The following is a 23250-nucleotide window of genomic DNA, read 5'->3' as shown; positions in this document are numbered from 1 at the left end:
TAGTGTGCATTCTCATGACGTACCCAAACTGTACCAAATTTAAGCTTTCAGCTTCTAACCATTTGGGCTCTGCGTTCATCATCATTATTATTATCATTATCAACCCATCTTGATTATATTATAGGATTAGGTCAAATTTATTAGAAATTTTTAATATTACTTAAATAAAATGATTAATTTTAAATTCTGAAATTAAAAAAACTTCCTTAGAACATTATATTTCAAATTTTTCAATTTGGAACGAATTCAAATATTCTGTCAAATTCGTTTATTTTGGATTTATTGTTTTTGGATTACCTGAAAAGTGGAAATGATTAAAATATTTATTAATTGCCAAAATATATATTATATGCGCCACTATTTATTTTCCTTCTTTGTGATTTACACTTTATACTGATTAAAACTAACTCCTTCCTTCTCTTCCCTTGGGGAGATGGAATTTCCAAATATACCTTCTTAATGTGCATTCTCCTGGCATATCCTACTAATGCACAGTCAAAAACACAAAAAAAATTGCATCTAAAATAGTACAGTAGAACCAGTGTTAAGCCTTAATCCTCTTCTTCTCCCCAGCAAAGGGAAATTTCGAGAAATCTATTCTTAGTGTACATTCTAATGATGTACCCTAACTGTGTACCAAATTTCAACTTTTAACTTCTAATCGTTTGGGCTCTGCGCTTATTATTATTACTATTATCATTATCAACCCATCTCAATTATATATATAGATTTCTCTTATTCACTGTTAACAAAATTTGTTAAAAATTTCATAACTTTTATAAATAAACATTTAAACTATACTTGTATTTTTATCTAAATTTTTGTTAATTTTTATTATGAACAATAAAAATATCTTTTTTGAAAGGTATGCAAGTTATATTCAAGATTTGATCAAAAATTGGAATATGCATGAGCTAGTTACTCATGTTATGTTCAGAAGATTAATATAATATTTTGTTCATAAATATTTCAGACATTAAATATCAGGTGTCTGAAACATTTATTTGAGAGCATATGAAATATCCTTAATACCAGTACAGTAGGCAAATAATCATGTGATATCAATTAATCTATAAAGAATATTTTACATAAATTAATATATGATTCATTTAATGAGAAGATATAAAAAAGATAATTCTATTATCGGAACTTCAATAAAATAATTTATTCAAACTAATAATAAACTAATTAATACTACACACATGCTGTATTCCCAGGTTATCAGAAATTTCAGCTTGACTCAACTGAATTCTCAGTATATAGTGGGAATGGAAAACTCTCACATTTAAATGATGCCAAACTAAAAATAAAATAGACAATTTGAGCAAATAAATAAATGTTGTGAGTGTACTATTAATATTATTTTTTAAATGATAGTTTGTTGTTAGTGTTCATTTCATTGTGTTTGAGAAGACATTTGCTAATCTTTAACAATGAAATGTAGTCCTCGAAAAGTCATATCCAGTGAGACAAGATATAGCTGTAGATTGTTCTCAATTTTTGAGATGTTACAAATTTAGATTATTCCAAAGATCAAAGATACGTGTATTGCAGGCAACATTCTCAAATTTTGTATGTTAGTATACAGTAGTTTAATGTAACCTTTGTCTATGTGAGTCAAATGTTTTGTGTTTTGTTGTGAAGCTCAGACCAAGAGACAAGTTGGATCACTTGAGTCATAGCTGATAGGATTAACTAACTTTTATAGAATATCTGATGCATGCATTCATACTTATGCATTTGCAATATGAAAATAGATTACTGATGTACAAAAAATAATACAAAAAACTGTAAAGATCATTAACACTTTTCAGAAACAGCTGCAAAAATTCATCATTATTTGTGAGAATAAGAAAATAATAGTGATCAAGCGAATTTATAGTGAAAATATCAGTAATGACAATTATAATTCTAAGTAATCTATTGAGTCATTTATTTATTGAAAGAGTCATACATTCTTACTTAACAGAGAAATTGCAAGAAACCCGTATGAAATGTTTTTCAGTTTATCATATCTGAAGATAATTTGTGATATACATAACCAAACAAATGCCCTAAATAATCAGACTATAAATCATTTGGTTATGTATCTATTTATATATTGGACTTCAGGATGTTTAATATACTTATAATTTGAGATATATTATTTTTACAATGCTCTATGAGAAAAGCATGCTATAAATACAATAATAAGACTAGTTCCAAATTATTCTGCAAAATGTTTGTGCTTTATTGGTATGAGTTGTTTATCGTATGATAAATAAAATATTATAGCTTCAGCAGTTTGTTCAAGGCACTTTGAGTGCTTGAGTTGAAAACTTCTTCATGATTAATGAAGGGTGTTCCAAAATTAATGCAGGAATTAAATTTCACACCAATTTTCTCCCATTGGGTGACAGCACCATATGAAGTTACATCTTGTAGTAAACATATTGCAGTTAGTTAATATGGAGTAATACACGATGGAGGAGCATGTAATGATGTAATGATTATCAAAACTTATTACAAATATGGGGAAAGTTTTGCTGCAACTGTGCACAAATTATGTGGCATTTTCAGTTGGAGAAACATGCCAAATGAAATGACTGTGCAAATAACATGCAAAAAACAACCAATGCATGCCTAACGAGTGACAATTTGGTGTGGGTTTTGGACTGGTGGAGGGATTGGACCATATTTCTTTGAAAATGAGGCTGAAAATGCAGTTACTGTTCATTGTATGCATTATTGTGAGGTGATATTTGAGTTTTCAAGGTCTCATTTGGACAGCATGGATTTAAGTGATATATGGTTCTAGCAGGATGGTGCCACCTGTCGTACTGAGTTGTGGCAGAAGTTTTATGGGAAACTCATCTTACCTAACAGTGATCAGTATTGTCCACCAAGATCATGCCATCTGACACCGTACAACTTTTTTCTCTAAGATTTGTAAAGTCCAAAGTTTATGCCACTAGAATAAGGAAAATTCCTGAATCGTAAGCAGAAATTCAAAAAGTTATCAACGAAATTGAGCCACAATTGTATGAAAATGTTGTTGAAAATTTTGTCAAAAGAATGTGTCAGAAGAGTCATGGAGGGAATTTCTGAGATATTCTGTTCCATATTTAATTGCAATGTTTAAAATGATGTAACAACTTTGCCAATTAATGAGTAAATACTACATTATTTTTAAAATTTAAATTTTGCATTACTTTTGAAATCCACTACAGATGTATGATAATTATGAAGGTTTTAGTTTTATTTTTTAATTTAAATTTATTGTTTACGATAATGAAAAATTCACTATTATGATATATGATTGATTAAACAAACTCTTATGTAGTTTGATGACAAATGTTTATTAAATTTAATTTAAATAACACTTAAATAAATGATAGAATTGAGATAGGTTTAAAAGATATGCATTTTAAAAATTAAATATAACAGATAATAAAAATCTTTTTTGAAGTTTATTAAATCAATAAACAGCTGATTAGAATATTCTTCAGCCATTTTTTATTTGATGGTTTTTAACTCTCATGTAGAGCTGTAGTGTTGAATATATACACTGAATAATCACTATATTAGGAACACCTGTCTACTAACAGATTGGTCTACCTTTCTGGATGATTGTGGCTTGCAAATGCTGGGAATGGACTCTGATGGGTTTCAAGTTGCCCTGTTTATCTATGACTGGTAATTGTTGCCTTCTGCTATGCAAATGACAACACATCATGAATAGAGTAAATTGTGATGTGGCAATTACAGGACATCCTTTACTACTTCCAAGATCGTGCTGGCATGGTGTTCCTGATGCAGTGATCATTTGGTGTATAACATTCTAATTAAGCATTTTAATATTATGTGTAAATGATTATACTGGGATAAGATTATATTGGAAAGTTTACTATGAACTATAGATTACAGATTCAATTTTTCTGTTAACACCCTGATCTATAAATTATGATCCTAAGCTTTCTTTTCATTGAGAGAAGTAATTTTTATTGTTAAGCTAAACATTTTTTAAAAATTTTGAAAATTAGTTCCTGACATTTTACACTATAAGAATTTATATTTCATGCATCTAAAATATATCAACAGGAACTAAAACAATAAAAACAATATATTTTATCATTTCTACTACAGTATCTGCTCATATTGAATACAAACCCATTAGTTGTCCTTCTTTTTGTAATTACACATTACAATGGAAATAAATCTTTACAACCTTGTATAGCAGCAAAATAAACTTTAATAAATTAATGTAACATTCAATATGATCAAAAACATTACTGCTGCTGTACAAGATTGTATGAGATTTAATATCTATGGAAATAAAAAACTAAGTAGTGAAAAGATTTCACAAATTGACCCCCAAATATGATGTCCAAGTACAGCCAGTTTGATTGTCAAATAAAGTCTTTAATGGAAAAGCAACTTAATAGTGACAAAGAAGCTTATAAAATTTATAAAAAAACATGGGACTGATTCCCAATAGATGGCTGTGCATAATTTAATATTTAATGATTATTAAGAAACTTTGATAAAATAGGATTGCAGAATTAAATCATCTTTCTATTTGTTTGATTTAGCACACAGATTATTTCTTATTTTTAAAAACTAAATCAAAGAAGACAATTTAAAAGAAAGGAAAAAAATATTGTGAGTAAAGAATTTATGGCAACAGATTTAATTTAAAAAATTGTTTTAGCATTTCTGTAAATGCAGGAATGTAATATTTTAAATAGTTACTATGAACAGTATTAAAAACTTCTTTTAATGTAACATGCAGTTTCTTTCAATTCTCACATAGCTCTGAAACTAATTACCAAATTTTGTTTTCAAGATAAATTAAAAAATTTTCATCTTAATCATCTATAATATATGGGTATGTGAACTTAATCATCATCATGTGGCATCATTTGAAAGATTTTTAATTATTAACAAATTCTTAATTTTGTGCATTTATATATGATTTCTTTCATTATATAATAGCTTCCTATTTTATTATTATTATTATTTTTAATTTTAATGTAGGTTTCAATGTCTGATTGTTGGGATAATATAACAGTTGGAATGAAAATAGAAGTAGAAAATAAAGATTGTAATAATTTTGCACATCTCTTTCCTAGCTTTTACTGGATTGCTACTGTTATCAAAATAGCAGGTAAATAAACTTTTGACTCAGATTTCTTTTTTTTTTTTTAATAGATTAATTTGCAGTACAAATATTTCATTTTTAAGTGTTTGCAAATTGAAATTGATTTTATTTTCTGTTGAAAGGTTGAATTTGAAGCTATATTGCTATTTCTAAATATGTAGGTCACTATGAAAGTTTTGAGATAAAACTTTATTTATTACCATTTTTTCAAAATATTTGGATTAGTCAATTAAAACAAGTCAGAGTCATAAAATCACAGCTATTTTTATTATCTAAAAAATTATCTCCAGAATTATTTAAGCATCTATCATACTCTGATATGAGGCAGTTAATAGATTTCTCATAGAATTTTTTTCGCTGTTTCTTGAACCATTCAAACCTTCACTTCAATTTATTCATCTGATAAAAATTGAATACTTTGTAACACTTGTTTCATTTCTTAAAAAATGGCATATTCACAAGATGATAAACCCAGACTGCAATGTGCGATGAAGGACTTTTCACCTGCATTGCTCTGACTTATCTTTTGTTCTGGTAGCAATGTTGGAATGAGCATTATCTTGGAGAAATATCCCTTCAAACAACAATCATGGCCACTTTGACTTGATCAATCACTGTAAGCTTTCCACTGTTTTCTGACATGCAGTGTTGACAATGGCTCAAATAATTTGATATGGAGTGGTCTTTTTCTATTAAAGAAAAACATCAGTATTACTTCTATTCTACAGTGAATGAATGATCTTGGCCTTTTTTAGACAACATTATAGATTTTTTCATTTGAGGCTCTACCATTTACTTTCAGTCAGATAATGGTAGTTCTATGTTTCATTTGCAATATCTGTTCAAGGAAAAAAATTATTTTTTTTCAAGTGAAATTGTTCCAGATTTTTCAAGGCCATTCCCATTTGCTTTTTTTTTAATATTGGAGTCAGGATCATGGGAACCCATTGTGCACAGATTTTTCTATAATGAAGAGGATTCTCTGATGATGGAATGAATTGTGCCACAATATTGCTTAATACTGTCATCAGTCAATCTTTTGTGACGTCTGATTTCACAAATGGCTTTGTTAGCTGATTAGATGATTTTATTTGTGGTCACATGATTAGGCTAACCAAGCCTATTGTTTTCTTTCAAAGATGTTCAAGTTCTCAAAAGTGTTTACTCCATTTTTCATTCTTGCTAGAGATATTCGATTATTGCCATAAACCACACTCATTTGTCAGTAAATTTCTGTTCCCTAGTCTTTCTGCTGTGAGAAATTGCACAACTGTTTTGTTTTTCTTAATATCCGCTTCCATTTTATTGCTTGGGTGATTTGCAGACTCAGATTTTTTTTCAATACTTTCAACTATTTTAATAATAAAACTTTTGCCAGATCTTGCATCAATTTTGAAAAAAATAACCCTGTGGCTTGCTTTTAATGACTAATCTAAATATTTTTCATTGCATTGTAAACACTTTTGCATGTATTTAAACCATTTATTAAATATTTCTTCAGGCTCTTCTAAAGGTGAATCTGAAACAGGTTTGATTGTGATGAATTCATTATTTATCAAAAAATGTTGCCCTTTCAGCAGGGCTGTCCTAATAATTTAAATGTCCTAGGATAACAATACCAGGTGCTCATTTTTCATTTTACATCAGAATACTGGTATAAATTAAAATAAAATTGAAAAGTCAATTCATTTATAATGTTATAAAAGTATAAAAGACAATTTCATCAGTAAAAATAAATAAATGAAATATGAAAAAACCTTTGTGAGTTGGTAGTGACTGGCATCCTCAGGGTATGGTGCCAGGTGCCCTAGGGTAGTCCTAGTAGCCCAATGGTTAAGGTGGCACTGCCTTTCAGTTGCACTTTTATAAATGGAGAGAGATGAAAATCAGTGGAACTGAGATCAAAGGTGGATGTTCAACAACAAATAGAATCAAATTTTTCAGAAACATTTGTTTTATCTAAGCTTGATGTTCTGGAGCATTATTATCATAAAAATGCCATTTGTCCAGTTATGGATGAGGACAAAGTACCTTTAATGAGTTGATAAGATTTGGTAACCAAACTTCAGTGTATTATTTTACAGTTAGAGTATTCTGTTTTTTGAGTACTACTCATTATATAATTCTTTGTTTTTTGAAGAGAACTACAATCATCATTTGTCACTTACAGCAACTGCTTCATTTTGTTGATATTTATTCAATTTCTGTAATCCATAATTTGTTATGTGGTTTAAATGGAATGTTATAATAATAAATTTAGGTTTTTTCTTTATGGCGATGGGATTTACCTATCTTTCATTACCTTTCTTCCTATTTTTTTCAGTGTTTTCAATACTATTTTAGTTTGAAATTACATTATTTATTTAACAATTTGTATAGGACCCATAGCATACAAACTTTTCATACTTGCAAATATTCATGAAGAATTGCATGAAGTACTAGTGCATCAGTCTTCAGTGTTGTCTCTGTTTGCATATAAGAGTATATAAACTAAAAATCCAGAATAAGAAATGAATTTATTCTGGAAATTGTGGGGTTACAAATTGAACAATGTACATAAAATAAATTAAAGAAAACATATATATGAAGTCACTTTAATCCAAAAACTTTTTGGTTGACAGTCTCACAGCACTTCTGGTTAGAAAATTAAGACTTTATTGCACAATTGCAATAAAGTCTTAATTAAAATGACTTCATATATATGTATAGAATATAAAGCATTCATATCATGTTATAAAGTAAACATGTTTGAGCAGTCTAAGTTTAATGAACTTAAATCTAAATCATGGTCTGCTACCTTTCAACGTTTTGTTTTCACATGTTTCAAAAGATTCTGGAAGTCTTTAAGTTGTACATTGGCAAAGATTGCTCTGAATTCTTTTGTGAAGTTCTACAGTGAAATTGGTTTCTCATCCTTTGTCCTACATTTTCTACTCTAACTAATATCAAAACCATTTGATTTGTTTTAATTGGAGTATAATGGCACTTTGTTTTCATAACTAATATATCATATCCAATATTGGTCAAAAGTAACAATTATGTTTTTGTGAATATAGATTGTGTTTTGGCCAGATTTGGCCAAAATATATAATCTACATTTGGATAGTGCTGCTTCAAGAAAAAGACTAATCTTTTCTTGGTGTACTTTGTACTAAATACAGTAAAAACTGCTTAGGTGACCACCTGCATTCGATGGGCACGTGTCAAAATGGGGAAAAATTTCTGGCACAGAATAGTTTATACATAGTTTTTGTATAAGTTACCTGTATTAAATGACCACCTGTGTAAGGCATTTGTGAGTATCAATTTTTGGTCGGAAACGACATACAATAACTGTAATAAATGACCACTTCTGCAAATACATCTGGTTTAAACTCTTAGTTCTAACCCACGTCGGGCACTTCTCCCACTCTTGAAATTAGGTTCAGATGTTAATGGATTAATCCAGCTACAAAGGAAATTTATTTCAGTTTGTTTGAAAATGTCTGAAAAATGAAAGAAATGCAAAGTGCTGTTGTTAGAAGATCATGTGAAAGTTATCAGAGAAACTGAAAATGGTTTATCACAACGGCAATTAGCGGCAAAGTTTAACTGTGGGAAAACACAATTTATTGTACTGTAGACCTACAGTATTTTCCTTAGGAGTATAAAAATATTGTACACGATACAATTAATTGGCTGATCTCATCATTTGATATAATTTATTTTATTTATTTTTTTGAAGCTCATGTACACTACATGTGTGATAAACAGTTTCTGTTTCAACCTACCTTTTATTTTCATGATACTTAAACAAAAATAATATCCAAGTAACTTTTGCACACAAAATATTCAAAAAACAATAAATGCATTAATGCAAAAATCAGTTTTACAGGCAACCTTCCTTTTTCAACTCCGTGATTGTCATTGATGTAATGAAATTGTATTATGAGAAGAAATAATAAAATTGTTTTATTATTAATGAATAATTTTTCTTATTGTACTTAATTAATTAAGAAAATATTAAATATTTAAAAAATACAGTATTTTTAAAGTTAAAATAAGATTAAACTAATGAAAACCAAAACTGAAGTAGTGGGATATGATGTGCTTCTATATCGATGGTGTAATACACATAACTGAGGAACGAACGAAGAGAACAACCAAGTTGAATTAATTAAGTCAGAAAAAAGAAACTTTGCATTATAATGAAAAAATGTAAATACTGTATTAATCTTTAAAATATTGGTATTAAATCTGTCTTATAAAATCCTGACAACTCCTGTTAATCAAGTTATTCGATAAGAATAAATATTAATACAATATCAATGTAGCTCTAGTGTTGAAAAAATTTGCTTATTTTTGTTCACCTTGAGTTTTGCTTAGTAGAAATGGCTAAAAAGTGCACAAAATATGTACAGAAATACGGTATGACAGCACTTGCATTGGACTACCACCTATCTAAAAGACCACTTTTTGAAAGGAACTGTGTGTGGTTGCCATAGACAGGTTTTACTGTACTTTGTATAACAGAAAAACTACATGTTCAATTTCTTTTTGTAGTGCAAATGCAGAAAAAAGTGGAGAAAGTTATTCAAAATTTTATTTTATGTGCTTGTAATTCTGCAATCTGCATCCAGTAATTTTTGAATTTGGTAATATTTTACTAGTAACTGCTTACACTGGACATATGGATTGTGGATGATTGTTAAACTTTTTTCTTTCAAATTGTTTTTACCATTGAAAGGCAGAAAGACTCAACTTAAATCATTATTATGAAATATTTTTTCATTTCTAAAAAATAGTCTTCTGCAGTTAAACATGAATTTTCTGTGTTTAAAATTGAACAATGAAAATAACATGATAATCACATGTTAATTCCAACATTTTGATATCTGTTTAGATGAATTACTAGAAAATGATTGCAGTTGAAGTTACGAACTGTTGTCTGTCAAACAATGAATGAGAATGCTATGAAACTAATTTTAATCCATAAACTTTTATACATCTCAAAATTTTTATAGCAACTTTCATGTTAAATATTATCTCTAAATAGCACTACTTTGAAATATATAATACTATACTCGATTGAAGTGTAATTTATTGAAAATAATGGGTTTGAGTTAAAAATAATATTTTTTTTCTTATAATTAGTTACAGAAAAGTTAAATCTGATTTATGACAGTGCATTTCAGAGAATTCCCAAAGCAAAGTATTTTATAAATCAGTTGACTACATGTTACTTTTTTTTAGTTTCTGTTATGAAATATGAGATACATAGCTTTGAATTATTCAAATATATATTTTAAAATTTTAAAAGTTTGAACTAATTGTATTTACTTTTTAACATTCATTCAAATGCTAATGTTAAAAAAAGTAATTTATGTATGATTTTGAGACAAATAACAACAAATTCAAATTAATCAGATTTAACTATACTGAGTAAAAGCATGTTAATGTTATTTTAGTTTGCTTTTCATTTTATTGGTATCCAGTCAACAATATTAAATATTTACACATTTTTTTAATTTTATGGTTAAGAAGACAAAAAAATTGCTGACTTTAATTTAAAATAGTTCAAAGATCTTCAATATCTTTTCTTCTTAGTATGAAATTCTTTCATATTTTCTTCATTTTTAATTATAACTAATATTAGTTTCAATTGTTCTAGTTTCATTGCTCTTTAATTAATTGATAGTTACTAAAACTGCTTTTTGATATATATTTTTTATTGTTACTCAATTTTTGATGCTGTCTTATGAAACATATTTAAATTTATTAAAATTTTATCCACAGCTTTTTATTAAAGATATTTAATGGCTTCTATAAAATATCACTCTTGATATTAGCTGAACTAATACTTTTAAAATTATTTAATGGCTAATTAACAACAAAAATAATTTTAAAGACATTATGTTCAGTGTGCTCTCAAACATTAGCACTAATATTGAGAAAATCAATAACAATTAGGTTAAACAACATTTAACAACTTCTTTTAGCGTCATAAACTAAACCTGTTATAGCATTTTGTGAGATACGCAGTGGGTCATGGGTTAATCTGGTACTGACCACTTAATCTGCACAGGCTGGTAAAGCCCGATCTCTGAGTCGTTCGGATGGCTAGGAGGGCAAATCGAGTGGGGAGTGCGTCGGTAAGTTGACAGGTTTCCTCGGATAGACAGGAGACAGGTTTAACAAATAACGAAATAAATGTTTATTACTAAAGTAATTTACAGGAGTATACAAGTTACTGATTATTGCCTAGAGGCGGAAATATAAATATATCTATAATCGCTCTAACTATTCACTATGCTTTGTGAGAGAGTTTACAAAGGTTCTAGAGTAAGAGAGTTATATTGGCGGTCAATTATACCTTATGTTGGAGGACGGTATGCGACGATCATCCTGGACTATGGAAGCTGGCTGTCTGTCACAGGCTTATATCTTCTACCGGCTTCTCCTTGGACAGGATCGGGACGGGAGACACTGTATTCAGACCTTCCAGATGATCTCGCAGAGGGACGGTTGCACTGAGGGGACGATTGCCCTGAACTTCCCGTGACGATCGTTTTTATACGATCGTCGTTGGCACTGAGCCAACAGGTTGTTCACTCATTATGCTGACTAACTATCACGCGCACATTGACTAATTAACAAACGGACGATGTGTAAGATCTGCCATCCTCTATTTCCGTTATAACGTGTGATAAATTTTTTTCATCCTCTAATGTAAAAATATGTTAAACTCAAAAATTTTACGCCCTGTAAACCCTTGGGCTCACAATTTATTTAGTTTCCTAAAGTAATTGTTTTTAATTTAACATGTTTATTTTCTATTACAATAGAAAATCTTCAGTTAAGTTAGATGTGAAATACTTCAAAGAAAGCCAAAATGTTGGCAGTGAAGTTTCATTCTTCTGGATATAGTTTTAAAAAAGTTTATTAATTTAGATGCTTTTTATGGTTATTGAAATTTTGCTTATTTTTTCATTATATGTAATGGTGTAAAAGTAACTTACATGTTTAATTATTATGTTTCTGTTGTCATTCTTTTTTTAGACACAGTACTGATCTATTTTAGTGATAACATAGAATCATTGAGTAACTTATTTTCATGTTGAACTTCTCTGCTATAATAGAAGAGTAGAAAAGAAATTAAAATTTTTGATGATGTAGCAGTTTAATATTATGTTAATATAATTACATAATATTAATGTTAGTAGTTTATTATCATATAGAAAATCAAGCCAAAATTATATATAAACTAGCAGACCCCGCCATGCATTGTTGTGGCTCAAAATGTATCTATTATAAATTTATAACACTTCCCCCATGGGGGGAAATTTTTCGAAAAATTTCTTCTTAGTGTACATTCTCTTGACGTACCCTATTAAAACGCAATCAAAAACACAAAAACCCGCATCTAAAATAGTATAAATAGAAGCAGAATTCTTTACTATAAGCCTTAATCCTAACCATCTCCCTTCAGTGGGGTTGAATTTCGACATGTATATTATATAAAAACATGTGCATATTTGAATGCAGCGTTGTGTCAAAATTTCAAAGGAATCAGTAGGAACAAATGAACATTACATTTTTATTTATATAGATAGAAGACGATCTGCTTTAGTTCATTTTCACAGAAAAGCGTAATGCCTCACAGGAAAGCAAACTTAGGGCGTCGTACTCGTAGCACCATCTGTTGGACATAAAAGCCTTAACCTAGATTATATCTTTTAATTTATATGAATGTTTAACGGNAGATTATATCTTTTAATTTAATTTATATGAATGTTTAATGGAATAATATACAGCCTATGTCCACCCTGAAGTTCCATTCTAAATATTGGTGAAAGAATTTTTGAAATCAGATGAGTAGTTTTGGATATTACCTGCTGCATACAAACTTACATACATAAAAACATTACCTCTTTATAATATTAGTATAGATAATTATACAATAAAGCTGGATTTATTATCAGATTTTAACTAACTTTATTAACTCTTTTGTCTGTTAAAATGTGCCTTACCTTTCTTCCACACTATCTGCTTCAATTATTTTATTAATATTGTTTATAGTTTGTATATTCTATAATTAAAATTTAATATTTTTTAGGTTATATGGCTCAGTTGAGGTATGAAGGCTTTGGTACAGATAACAGTAAAGATTTTTGGGTAAATCTGTGTACAGAGAATATACATCCTGTAGGTTGGTGTGCTTCTCAAGGAAAACCACTTATACCACCTAAAAGTAAGTATAAAATGCAAATTTTGTAATTATAGATATTGACTTATGCATATCTTACAGGCTGCTCTCATTGGACTACAATTTGAAAAAATTGTAGACAAATTTCCACTGTCATTCATCTGTGTGTTTATCTGTCCTTCCTTAATCTTGAGAATGGTGTTAGATAGATGAAAATCGATACCAGATATGAAAGCATAGGGCAAGAGATCCAAGTTTCCAGTCTAGACTGGAAGTCATGTGATTTCAATTCAAAAAGTTTTCCTTGAATGGAGTTATATATATGACCAGCATGACTGTACTGCTAACAAGAAATGTATGATGTTCAAGAGGAAGACAGCACTAATTTGAGATTGAGAATATGTATATTAAACTTAATAAATTAAGAATATGATTAAAAATTGCAGCCTGGCATTGTGACAACATCACAATAATTTTTGCTTGTTGTATACTAGAAGGAGGACACAGTATAAACAGAATCAGTGCAAAATAAATTAGGATGTGTTCCAGACAACAAGTGACAATATATCCATTTTAAATATAAACAGGTTTAGTATTGAATGCAAATACTAATAAAAAAAAAAATAATACAGAAATTATAACTAACTAATTTATAGTTGAAATTGATGTAATTTTTATATAACCACTGCATTGATCTCATACAGTAATTCCACTGGACAATATTTTAATTCTGATTATATAGCTCAGTTAATCAAAATGATGTACAAAAGTGTTTCTTTTTCTTAAATAAATTATCAGAATTTACAATGAAAAATGTCTTTATGCATTTTGCAACTATGTGTGTGTTTCAATTTAACATACTAATTATTTAACAAATAAAGAGCTTAACTGTTTAACATTAGGCAAACAAAATTTATTGTTTTATAGAAAATAATCAAATTTTAATGCTTTTAAAGGCAGTTGTTTTGAACATTATTTGAATATTGAAATATTTACTTTAAGTTTTATTATAGAATGTTATTTATATTTTAAAAAATTTTCTGAAGAAATTACATTACTAAAATATGTTTAAAAATTATTTAATACATTTGTATTAAATCATTTGATTGAGATTAGAATTCAATTTAATCATAAAAAGAAATAGAGTTTCCATTTCTGTAATTGTTTAGTTTTTTATATCTGATTTAGATTTACAATTAGATGTTGCATGAGTTATATGAATATATTTTAGATTAGAGGTTAGTGACCTGCAGCTATTGACATTGTTCTCTTCCATAGAAAACATTTCCACTGATGTCATTGCCAGTATAATACTATATCTTAACTAAGAATGTGATATCTCAAAAAGAAACTGGGCTGTTTTCACTTTCTGATGGTATCACAAAGTACAATTTTTTTTACCATCAAGGATCCACTGCCTTAGACCAGTGGTCATCAACTTTTCTGACTTCACATAGCACTAAATTCTCAATTTTGAATCTTGTAGGCCACTATCATGAGTTTTTTAAAATGATACAAACATCTAAAGAATAATAAAAATGATCATAAAAATTTAATTTATTAATATGACAATTTACTTATAACAAATTACTGTAAAGTTTATTGCTGCTTGTTTGAAATAAGTTTATGGATTCTTGGCTTGTTTCCACAAAGAACAACAGTTGCACTCACAACATTATTTATTGCTGATTATTTATTGATTTATTGACATTATTATTTATTGATAACAGCCATTTTGTGTTTGGTTTTAGATTTAAATAAAACATCCCTCAATAAGTGACCAAGCATTTTGCATTTATTTCATAATACTTCATGTAACCTTGAGTTGATCAATGTCTGAATTTCTCCAAGGACCACCAAAATTTTCTCGCAGACCACCAGTTGGCGACTTCTGCATTAGACATTTAAGCATCAGTCTGATAAGTGGTATTGAGTTTTTCAATGTGGAATGCTTGTTACATGTGATTTTATAACTTTGTATTAGTGTCATGCTGTGATTTGAGAATGAACTTGAAAATTGAGTAACAAACACATGTTAAGTTTTCCATTAGATTTAAGAAGTGCTTTAGGAAGCTTATGGCAATGAAGCCATGAGCAACATCACAATTGTCCACGACCAAAGAAAGCAAAGCAAGTCATGAATGTGATGAAGAGCACATTAATTAGTTTTTTGACCGTAATGGAATATCATACGAAGAAAACTCCTTATTGTTAGACAGTGAATTCAGATTTTTACAGTGATGTTTTAAGGTGATTGCATAAGGACATTTGTCACAGATGACCAGAACTGTGGCGCAACTGATTCTACCTCCTTCATTATGACAATTGTCCTGCACATACAGCCTTCAAAATATGAACATTTTTATGAAAACATTGTGGCAGTTTTCTCTACCCTTTCTATTTGTGGATGTAGCCCCTTGTGCTCAAGTGATAGTGTTTGAATGTGATTGAGGAGATCCAGTTCAAATCATAGCAGGTGATTTAGAATTTTCAAGACTAATTTCCAAGGAGTATTTGAAGCTTGGCAGATGTGTTGGGATTGCTGTATAAATGCAGAGGGGAACCATTTCAAAGGGGATGATAGTCAGATTTAAATTAGTTAAGTATTAAAATATTTATAGAAAAAATCCAGTTTTTTTTTTTTAAATCACAACTTGTATTTACTACAAGATATCTGTACTTCACAGGCCAAAGATAAAAACAACATAGCACAATATTGTTCATTAATTAATCTATTTTTCATTTGTTCTGTACTGTAAATTGACATTTATATACTGGTTTATCATTACAAATAAAAACAAAAATTATCACTTTAATTGTATATCCCCATAAAGCAGTTTCTTAATAATTACAAATGTGTTTACTTTCCTAAATTTATAAATTATATTATTTACTAAATATAATTTACATAAAACAACTTTTTGTTAATATTAAGTTTTATAATAGACTTACACTTCTTTTTAAAAATTAATACAAAAGTTCTGATTAAAATTATGAAAAAACTATGTTTATATAATTGCATCAAATTATAAATTATATTTGTTAGTTACAGATGTAATAAAATTCATTATTTTGTATATAGGTATTGAACATAAATATAATGATTGGAAAGAATTTTTAGTAAAACGCCTCACTGGGGCAAGAACACTACCAGCAAATTTCCATATAAAGGTAATTATTACAAAAGATTTTATTAAAAATATAATTTTGCTAAGAACTGTAATTAATCTCTATATTCTTATATTTTTGATGTCTTATGTTACCAAATAATTTTTTGGAGGCTGAGAAATAAAAAGGAATATATGCATGATGGCCAAGCAATAAGGAAATTGCCATGAGTAATTTGGGTTCCTGTCTCATTTCGATCCTTGTAATTTTTCATGGGTAGTTCAGATCAGTATGTTGTTATTGGTTATCTCTCTTTTCTCAGCACACTACTGATCATACCTGTCTATAATAAGTAAAACTGAAGCCAATCATTATACAGGGTCTTTCAAAAATAATGCTACCATTTTTAATTACTATAATTATAAATTATTACTGGAGAAGTATGCATTATACATTAATTGATAGAATATCATCTACCGTCTGCCTCTAGGAAGTGCCTTAAATAAAAATGATGAATCTGCAACAGAGAAGACATTTTGTATTCTGCAGTTGTGCAGAATACAAGAATGTACAAAAGAATGTTTGCATAATAATTGTAGGCATTAGCAATTAACATAATTACAATAATTTAAAATGATAGCTTTTTTTTTTTTTTTTTTTTTTGAAAGAACCTGTACTTTTTTATACTTTTCTTACAAAATACCAGCAACTTTACTAGTAATGATAACTGAAAACAGGTACTGTACTTTTCATAATAAATTCAAATGATCAAAAATGGGAATAAGTATATCTTATATTTAATACTTCACTAGGAAACAATAAATAAAAAGAATATTTAATAAATATACATAATCTGTATTGCATGTGTGTATGTATCTGGTTGCACTGCATAGCAAGTGGCATTATAAACCCTGTCAGGTTATTTCAACATTCAGCATGAAATTGAATCTCAAAGCATGCTTCAGAATGTCAAGCTTCTGGAAGGAGTCTCATGGAGATCTCATGCACCACACATTAGCGATGTCATGGTGTCATGGGGAGCAGGAAGAGAGGTTGAGAAACAAAGGCAGTTTTCATGCAATGTCACCCAGCGTTTTCCGGTTGAAGAATTTTTTGGATGACATTTTTTTCCCACTTTGATTTTTTTTTTTTTTTGTAGATTAAAGCATAAAAGTTTTGACATGACAGCACATGTGAAATACTGTTTATGCACTGTGACCAAATGTGTTATTCAGTATTATTCATTAAAAAATTATTCAAAAATGATTCCAATTTCTAAGTGACAACTTATTAAGTTGCTCTTGCTTTCCAGACTCTGAACTGATCAGGCTACCAGTACCTGTATTGGGTTATTTGGAAAGTAATTTTTTTTTTTTCTGTGGAAAAAATAGAATACAGTAGAGCGTCGTTTATCCGAATCAATTGGGGACTGAGGTTGTTCGGATAACTTATTTTTTGGATAACCGATTATGTACGAAAAAATATATTAACCTATTCTGTGTTGAAATTTTTCTCCGTTGCGTGTCGCTTCATGTTGAATTTTCGTCAATGTTAAACCTAATGTATACCTTTTAAAATAATAATCATGGCTATTGTATCATTAAAAGTTATTTCTTTATTTCTTACAAACAAAATAAATTGAAAAATATTGAAAAATAAAAAAAAAGACAAAAAATATATACTTTAGAAGATGATCTAGTATCAAAAACGTTCGATTCAGCACGACACACAGTCCTCAGAAAAACACCAGACAAAAGTGCCAGTGCTGCCAGCTAAAAAACACACACCAACAAAAAAAATATTTGAGTAGCCCAAGATATAGCCAAAGATTGCAGCGCCACAGCACTAGCGAAAATTTAAATTTGCTGACTGGAATGCTTTTGGATAAACAACGCTCTACTGTATTTTTATAATAAATAAATATTTTATTGAATTATATATCGACCATTTTGGTCAAATACCTGTTGTCATGGTTTCTGGTAGTAGCATGATTTCACATTTATAAAAGTTTTGATCGTTGCTTACAAAAAACTGATCCAAGTGATTTTTGACATTGTCATTTCAAGTAAATGTCTTACAGTTAAAAAAAATTTGTATAGACTGGAACAAGTAATAATCTGAGTGTGCTTGATCTGGTGAATATGGTTGGTATGATAGAACGTCCCATCTAAGTTATAACAGTTTCTGATGAGTTATCAAACTTGGGTGAAATTTGACATTATTGTAAAACACTACACCTGTTTTGTTGATCAATTCTGGCCGCCTTTTCTGTTTGATAATATTACTCAATGTGTTTACTCGATGGCAATACACTTTTGAATCAATTGTTAAATTGTCTGGTAAAAGCTCCAAAAAAAAATTTTTTTCTTAAAATTCCACCAAAGAGAGCATCTCTCTTTAAGAACACGTGGAACCCATATATCAAGCTTTGAAACGAAACCAATTTGTTTCAAGTAATCATAAACAGTTCAATTTGACAAATTTAATTTCTTAGGATTTCATGTGTTGTTATTCAGCAGTTTGCTTCAATCAGTACCTTTATTTTGTTTTCATTGGCTTCAACTGGCCATCCAGAATGTGGTGCATCTTCAATATTGAAATTGCCAGAACGAAATTTTGTAAACCAGTTTTGGCACTCGTTCTGTCAATACATCTTCTCCATACACGTCACACAATTTTTTTCTTGCTTGAACAGCATTCTTACCTTTTTGATAATAAAAGAGCAAAATATGCTGAAAAGGCTGTTTTCGATCTTCCATATTTGATGGGACACAAAAAATAAACAATTGCACAAAATCAAACAAAATTTTTTACAAATAAGCCTTAAAATGCTAGCTGTCAAAATATATAATGATAATATGGTTTAGAATGAAAATGGTGGGAAAAATACGACTAATCCGTCTAGTGGTAAAAGGAACAAAATTGCTTTCCGAACAACCCAATATAACGTTTCTCTTTATTTTTATTTATTAGGTCCTTTAATGCTTTCTATCCACTTTTAACCTGCTGCTTTCAATGCAGAATTTATGGAGATTTATGAATGGTTGATGAGGGTCTTGTATATCAAAATGCATACCAGTAATAAAGTTGCATTCTGATGATATAGGTGTCATTTTGATGTTATCAGTAGCAGTGTGATAAGTCTGTTATCCCTAGTATAGTATTTGAGATTTTAGTTTCAACTCTACAAAAGATTTTTCTCATGCTAAACATTCTTGTCTGTAGTTTTCCATTTCTATCTATGGTAAAGCATTAAGGAAATGATTATAAAGATATTATAATAGCTTTTAAATTTATTATGTATATATTTCTAACAGCTTTTTATAAAAATTTTTAATTAATAGGTTAAAGAGGGTCTGAAAAGTCGGTTTCAACAAAAAATGAAATTAGAAGTTGTTGACAAGAATCGTATTTCAGCTGTTAGAGTAGCCAAAGTCATAGAAGTAATTGGAGGTAGACTTCACGTGGCTTATGAAACAGCAGAAGAGGATGAGGGATTTTGGTGCCATGAACGTTCTCCTCTTATTCATCCTATTGGTTGGGCTCAAATAGTAGGACATGACTTACGTGCTACTCCAGGTATTTATATTATTTAATTTCAGAATGAAAAATACAAAATGTAAATGATGTACAAAATTTTAGTATAAAATTTATATTATGTGTAAAATTTTATTAATTGTAGATATATTTTTTAATATGTCCTTATGCTAATTTGTGTTAATAAAATGAATTTTACAGAGTATGCAAAAAAATCTTTGCAAAAAACTCTTCTTAAAAAATTTGATTCAGATGATGCAGTTTGGGATATGTTTCTTCCTGTGAGTATTAAATTTAGTAAAGTAATAAACCATTTTAATAGATATTAAACCACTTTTTGGGTATCACTTAATCCATTTTTAGGTCAAAAACTTATCAGAGCTTAAATTTAAAGAAGGAATGAAATTAGAAGCAATAGATCCTCTGAACTTATCAACTGTTTGTGTTGCAACAGTAACTAAAGTGTTAAGAAACAATTATCTCATGATTGGTATTGACGGTATGATGGCAGCGAATGGTTCTGACTGGTTTTGTTATCATGCCTCATCACCTTGTATATTTCCTGTTGGATTTTGTGAATTAAATAATATTGAGTTAACTCCTCCAAGAGGTAAATTAATTTAGAAAATTAAAATATAGTGTAAAATTAAGGTATGTAGCTTATTAACAACAAAGTTTTATAATTTAAAGATAAAAATACAGTAGAGCCTCGATTATCCAACTCAATTGGGGACTGGGGTTGGTCGGATAATTGAAAAGTCGGATAACCGAAAAGTATGAAAAAATCCATTATTAGTGTAGTATATTATTATATCCCATGTAATTAGTATATTAGTATATCGCTATTAACCTATTTTGCGTTGAATTTTCATCGATGTTAAGCCTAACAAAAATTTTTTAAAATAATAATCGTCGCTATTGTATCGTTAAAAATTAGAAAATTAAGCTTCGTTTAAATACTGGCTCCCTTTCATGGTCGAATGAGTGTTGCCAGCTAAAACACGTAAAAATAATATTAAAGTAGCCAAGACATAGCCAAATATTGTAGCGCCACATCACTAGCGGACATTTGAAATTTGCCGACTAGGACGGTCGGTTAACCGAGATGTCGGTTAATCGGGGGTCGGATAATCGAGGCTCTTCTGTATTAAATATTTATCAAATTTGGCAAAACAGGAATATAAGTGAAAAAAATTTGACATACAATTTTAAATTTCACTAATAAGTTTTGTAACTGAAATTTCTTAGGTCATAAAGGAGAATTCAAATGGTTTGAATATCTCAAAAATACTAAGTCAGTTGCTGCTCCTGTTGCTTTGTTTAAAAAGGTATGTGAAGTAGTTATAGAAGTGATTGTTATTGCTAAAATGAAAGTTTCTATTAATAGATTTAAACAAAAAGGTGTATAGACTATGAATTTAATTAACTTAGCATATACAATTTTTTGTTTAAATGCATGAGTTGTTTGTTTTAGATTATTATAACTTAAAAATATTAACTTTCATTGGACCAAATTTTTAGCAAAGTAATTGGCTCTTTGCTATTTTGTAATGGTTTAGTTAAAAAATTGATTAAAGTCATATTTTTTATTAAGAAGCATGTACAAGGAGCATTCAAGAAGTTCCCAGAAAATGGTTATTATTCTTAAACAGAATGCTATATTTATAATTAATTGATGCAAATGTAATCTTGTTGAGATTTGTTTTACTGCAGATCTTCAGATCTAATCACATCAGAATTTTTTTCATTCCCAAATTAAAAAAAGAGACATTAAAGTCATTTGCTGGCAGTCGATAATTAAGTAATGTTTTGTAGTACAGCGGCTAGAATCAAACAGCACTGATTTCTATTGGAAGAGCTTAGATAAGTGGCACCATTGTGTGGAAAAATGTTTTGACTTAAATGGAACATATGTTGAAAAATGAAGTGCTAAATTCAATTTACAGTTTTCAAGAACTTTTTGAATGCCCCACGTATAAATATAAACTTTGTTGTATTTTTAATATTAAAGTGATTAAGGATTCAATCTGACCTGTAAACTATCATTCTATGAATAGCTTACATTGTCTCATCAGTCTCTGTCCCCAAACTTTAAGATTTACAATAGGGATCACGCTACCCATTGTAATTGTAACCATAGTTGGTGATATAAGTTTAATATGCTGATGCATCGTGTTGACCAGTTAGTAATAAAAGTTATCTTTTTTGCCATTAGAATTTAAATAAACTTTAATTTTCAACAAATAAAAATTTAATTTATTTATAATATTCATATATGTATTTTTAATTTTATGTTTATGTATGTTTTAGCTAAATTTTAAAGGATTCTTAATAGAATTTTTTAAAGTTTTTTTTTTAAGAAAGATTTGCATTATAAATGAGAATGAGCATTGCTATTTTTAATCTTAAACCTTTGAAATATCAGTAAGATTGGTGTAATTCTCACAATACAGTAGAATCTCATTTTAACAGATCACAGAATAATGAATTATTTTTTCAGGTTCCATCAAATCAATGTAATTTTACTATTTAGTGGATCTATAACTTAAAGTAACAGATTTTTTTTCTAGCACCATCTATTGTAACTTCATATTTTTTTAAAATTTTAGTTAATAGTTGGGTGTTTCTGGAATTTACAGAGTTTGAAGATGAACATCTGGGATATGTATTGTACAGTACAATTAAAAATTGTATGAAGAGAGTCAGCAGGCTGATATAATTGAGGAGGAGTGAACATAATGTAAGGACCTGCATCATAATGTCCACCTAGTAAACATTATGATGCAGTTCCAAGCGTAGTGCTAAAATGTAGTGAGAACATTGAGTTTTTCCAAGTCATAAAGATATTTCTGACAAGTTTCATCATAAATGAATTAAACAAATAGGCTATACATGACATGGCTAATATCAAGAGGTTGTTGTATTCAATAAGCAGAGAAGTGGCATCAAACAAATCAAAATGGATGAGTTTTTTAGCAAATTAAAGTCAAGTTAATTAAGTGCTAATGAGCACATGTAATTTGCCTGTTTTTGTTCTTACTGTATATAGTTTTCATCACCTTTGTCATGTACACGTACAGCATATGATCTTGTAATGTACATGTTTCTATAGAATAGAGATCTCAAGAGGCTAAACAATTTCAACTTTAAGAATTTCTTCTATGTAGGTGGTTAAATAATATATATTTTCCTGTGTGGGTGAGAAATTAATTGTTTGCAATATATTGGATTCTCAGAAAAACAGATGATTTTTGACATCCTGAGCAATCTGTTAAAATGA

General features: G+C 28.9%; 1 protein-coding gene across 7 annotated transcripts in view; it reads left to right on the top strand.

The window, feature by feature from the left end:
* The window catches only part of LOC111638591 (MBT domain-containing protein 1-like), a 130706-nt gene that overhangs the window by 42102 nt on the left and 65354 nt on the right, over window positions 1-23250 (top strand). For all 7 annotated transcript variants that reach the window (XM_023384325.1, XM_023384327.1, XM_023384322.1 and 4 more), the window contains exons 6-12: window positions 5017-5146; window positions 13236-13370; window positions 16408-16496; window positions 19778-20012; window positions 20172-20251; window positions 20334-20580; window positions 21219-21298. In XM_023384325.1, coding sequence (XP_023240093.1) covers window positions 5017-5146; window positions 13236-13370; window positions 16408-16496; window positions 19778-20012; window positions 20172-20251; window positions 20334-20580; window positions 21219-21298 — 996 coding nt within the window. The remainder of the gene's footprint in view (window positions 1-5016; window positions 5147-13235; window positions 13371-16407; window positions 16497-19777; window positions 20013-20171; window positions 20252-20333; window positions 20581-21218; window positions 21299-23250) is intronic.

This window comes from Centruroides sculpturatus, unplaced genomic scaffold, assembly GCF_000671375.1.
Source record: "Centruroides sculpturatus isolate CEXI.00-Female unplaced genomic scaffold, Cexi_2.0 scaffold1182, whole genome shotgun sequence".
NCBI lineage: Eukaryota > Metazoa > Arthropoda > Arachnida > Scorpiones > Buthidae > Centruroides > Centruroides sculpturatus.
Note: the sequence above shows the minus strand (reverse complement) of the source record. Positions and strands in the feature narration are given on the sequence as shown.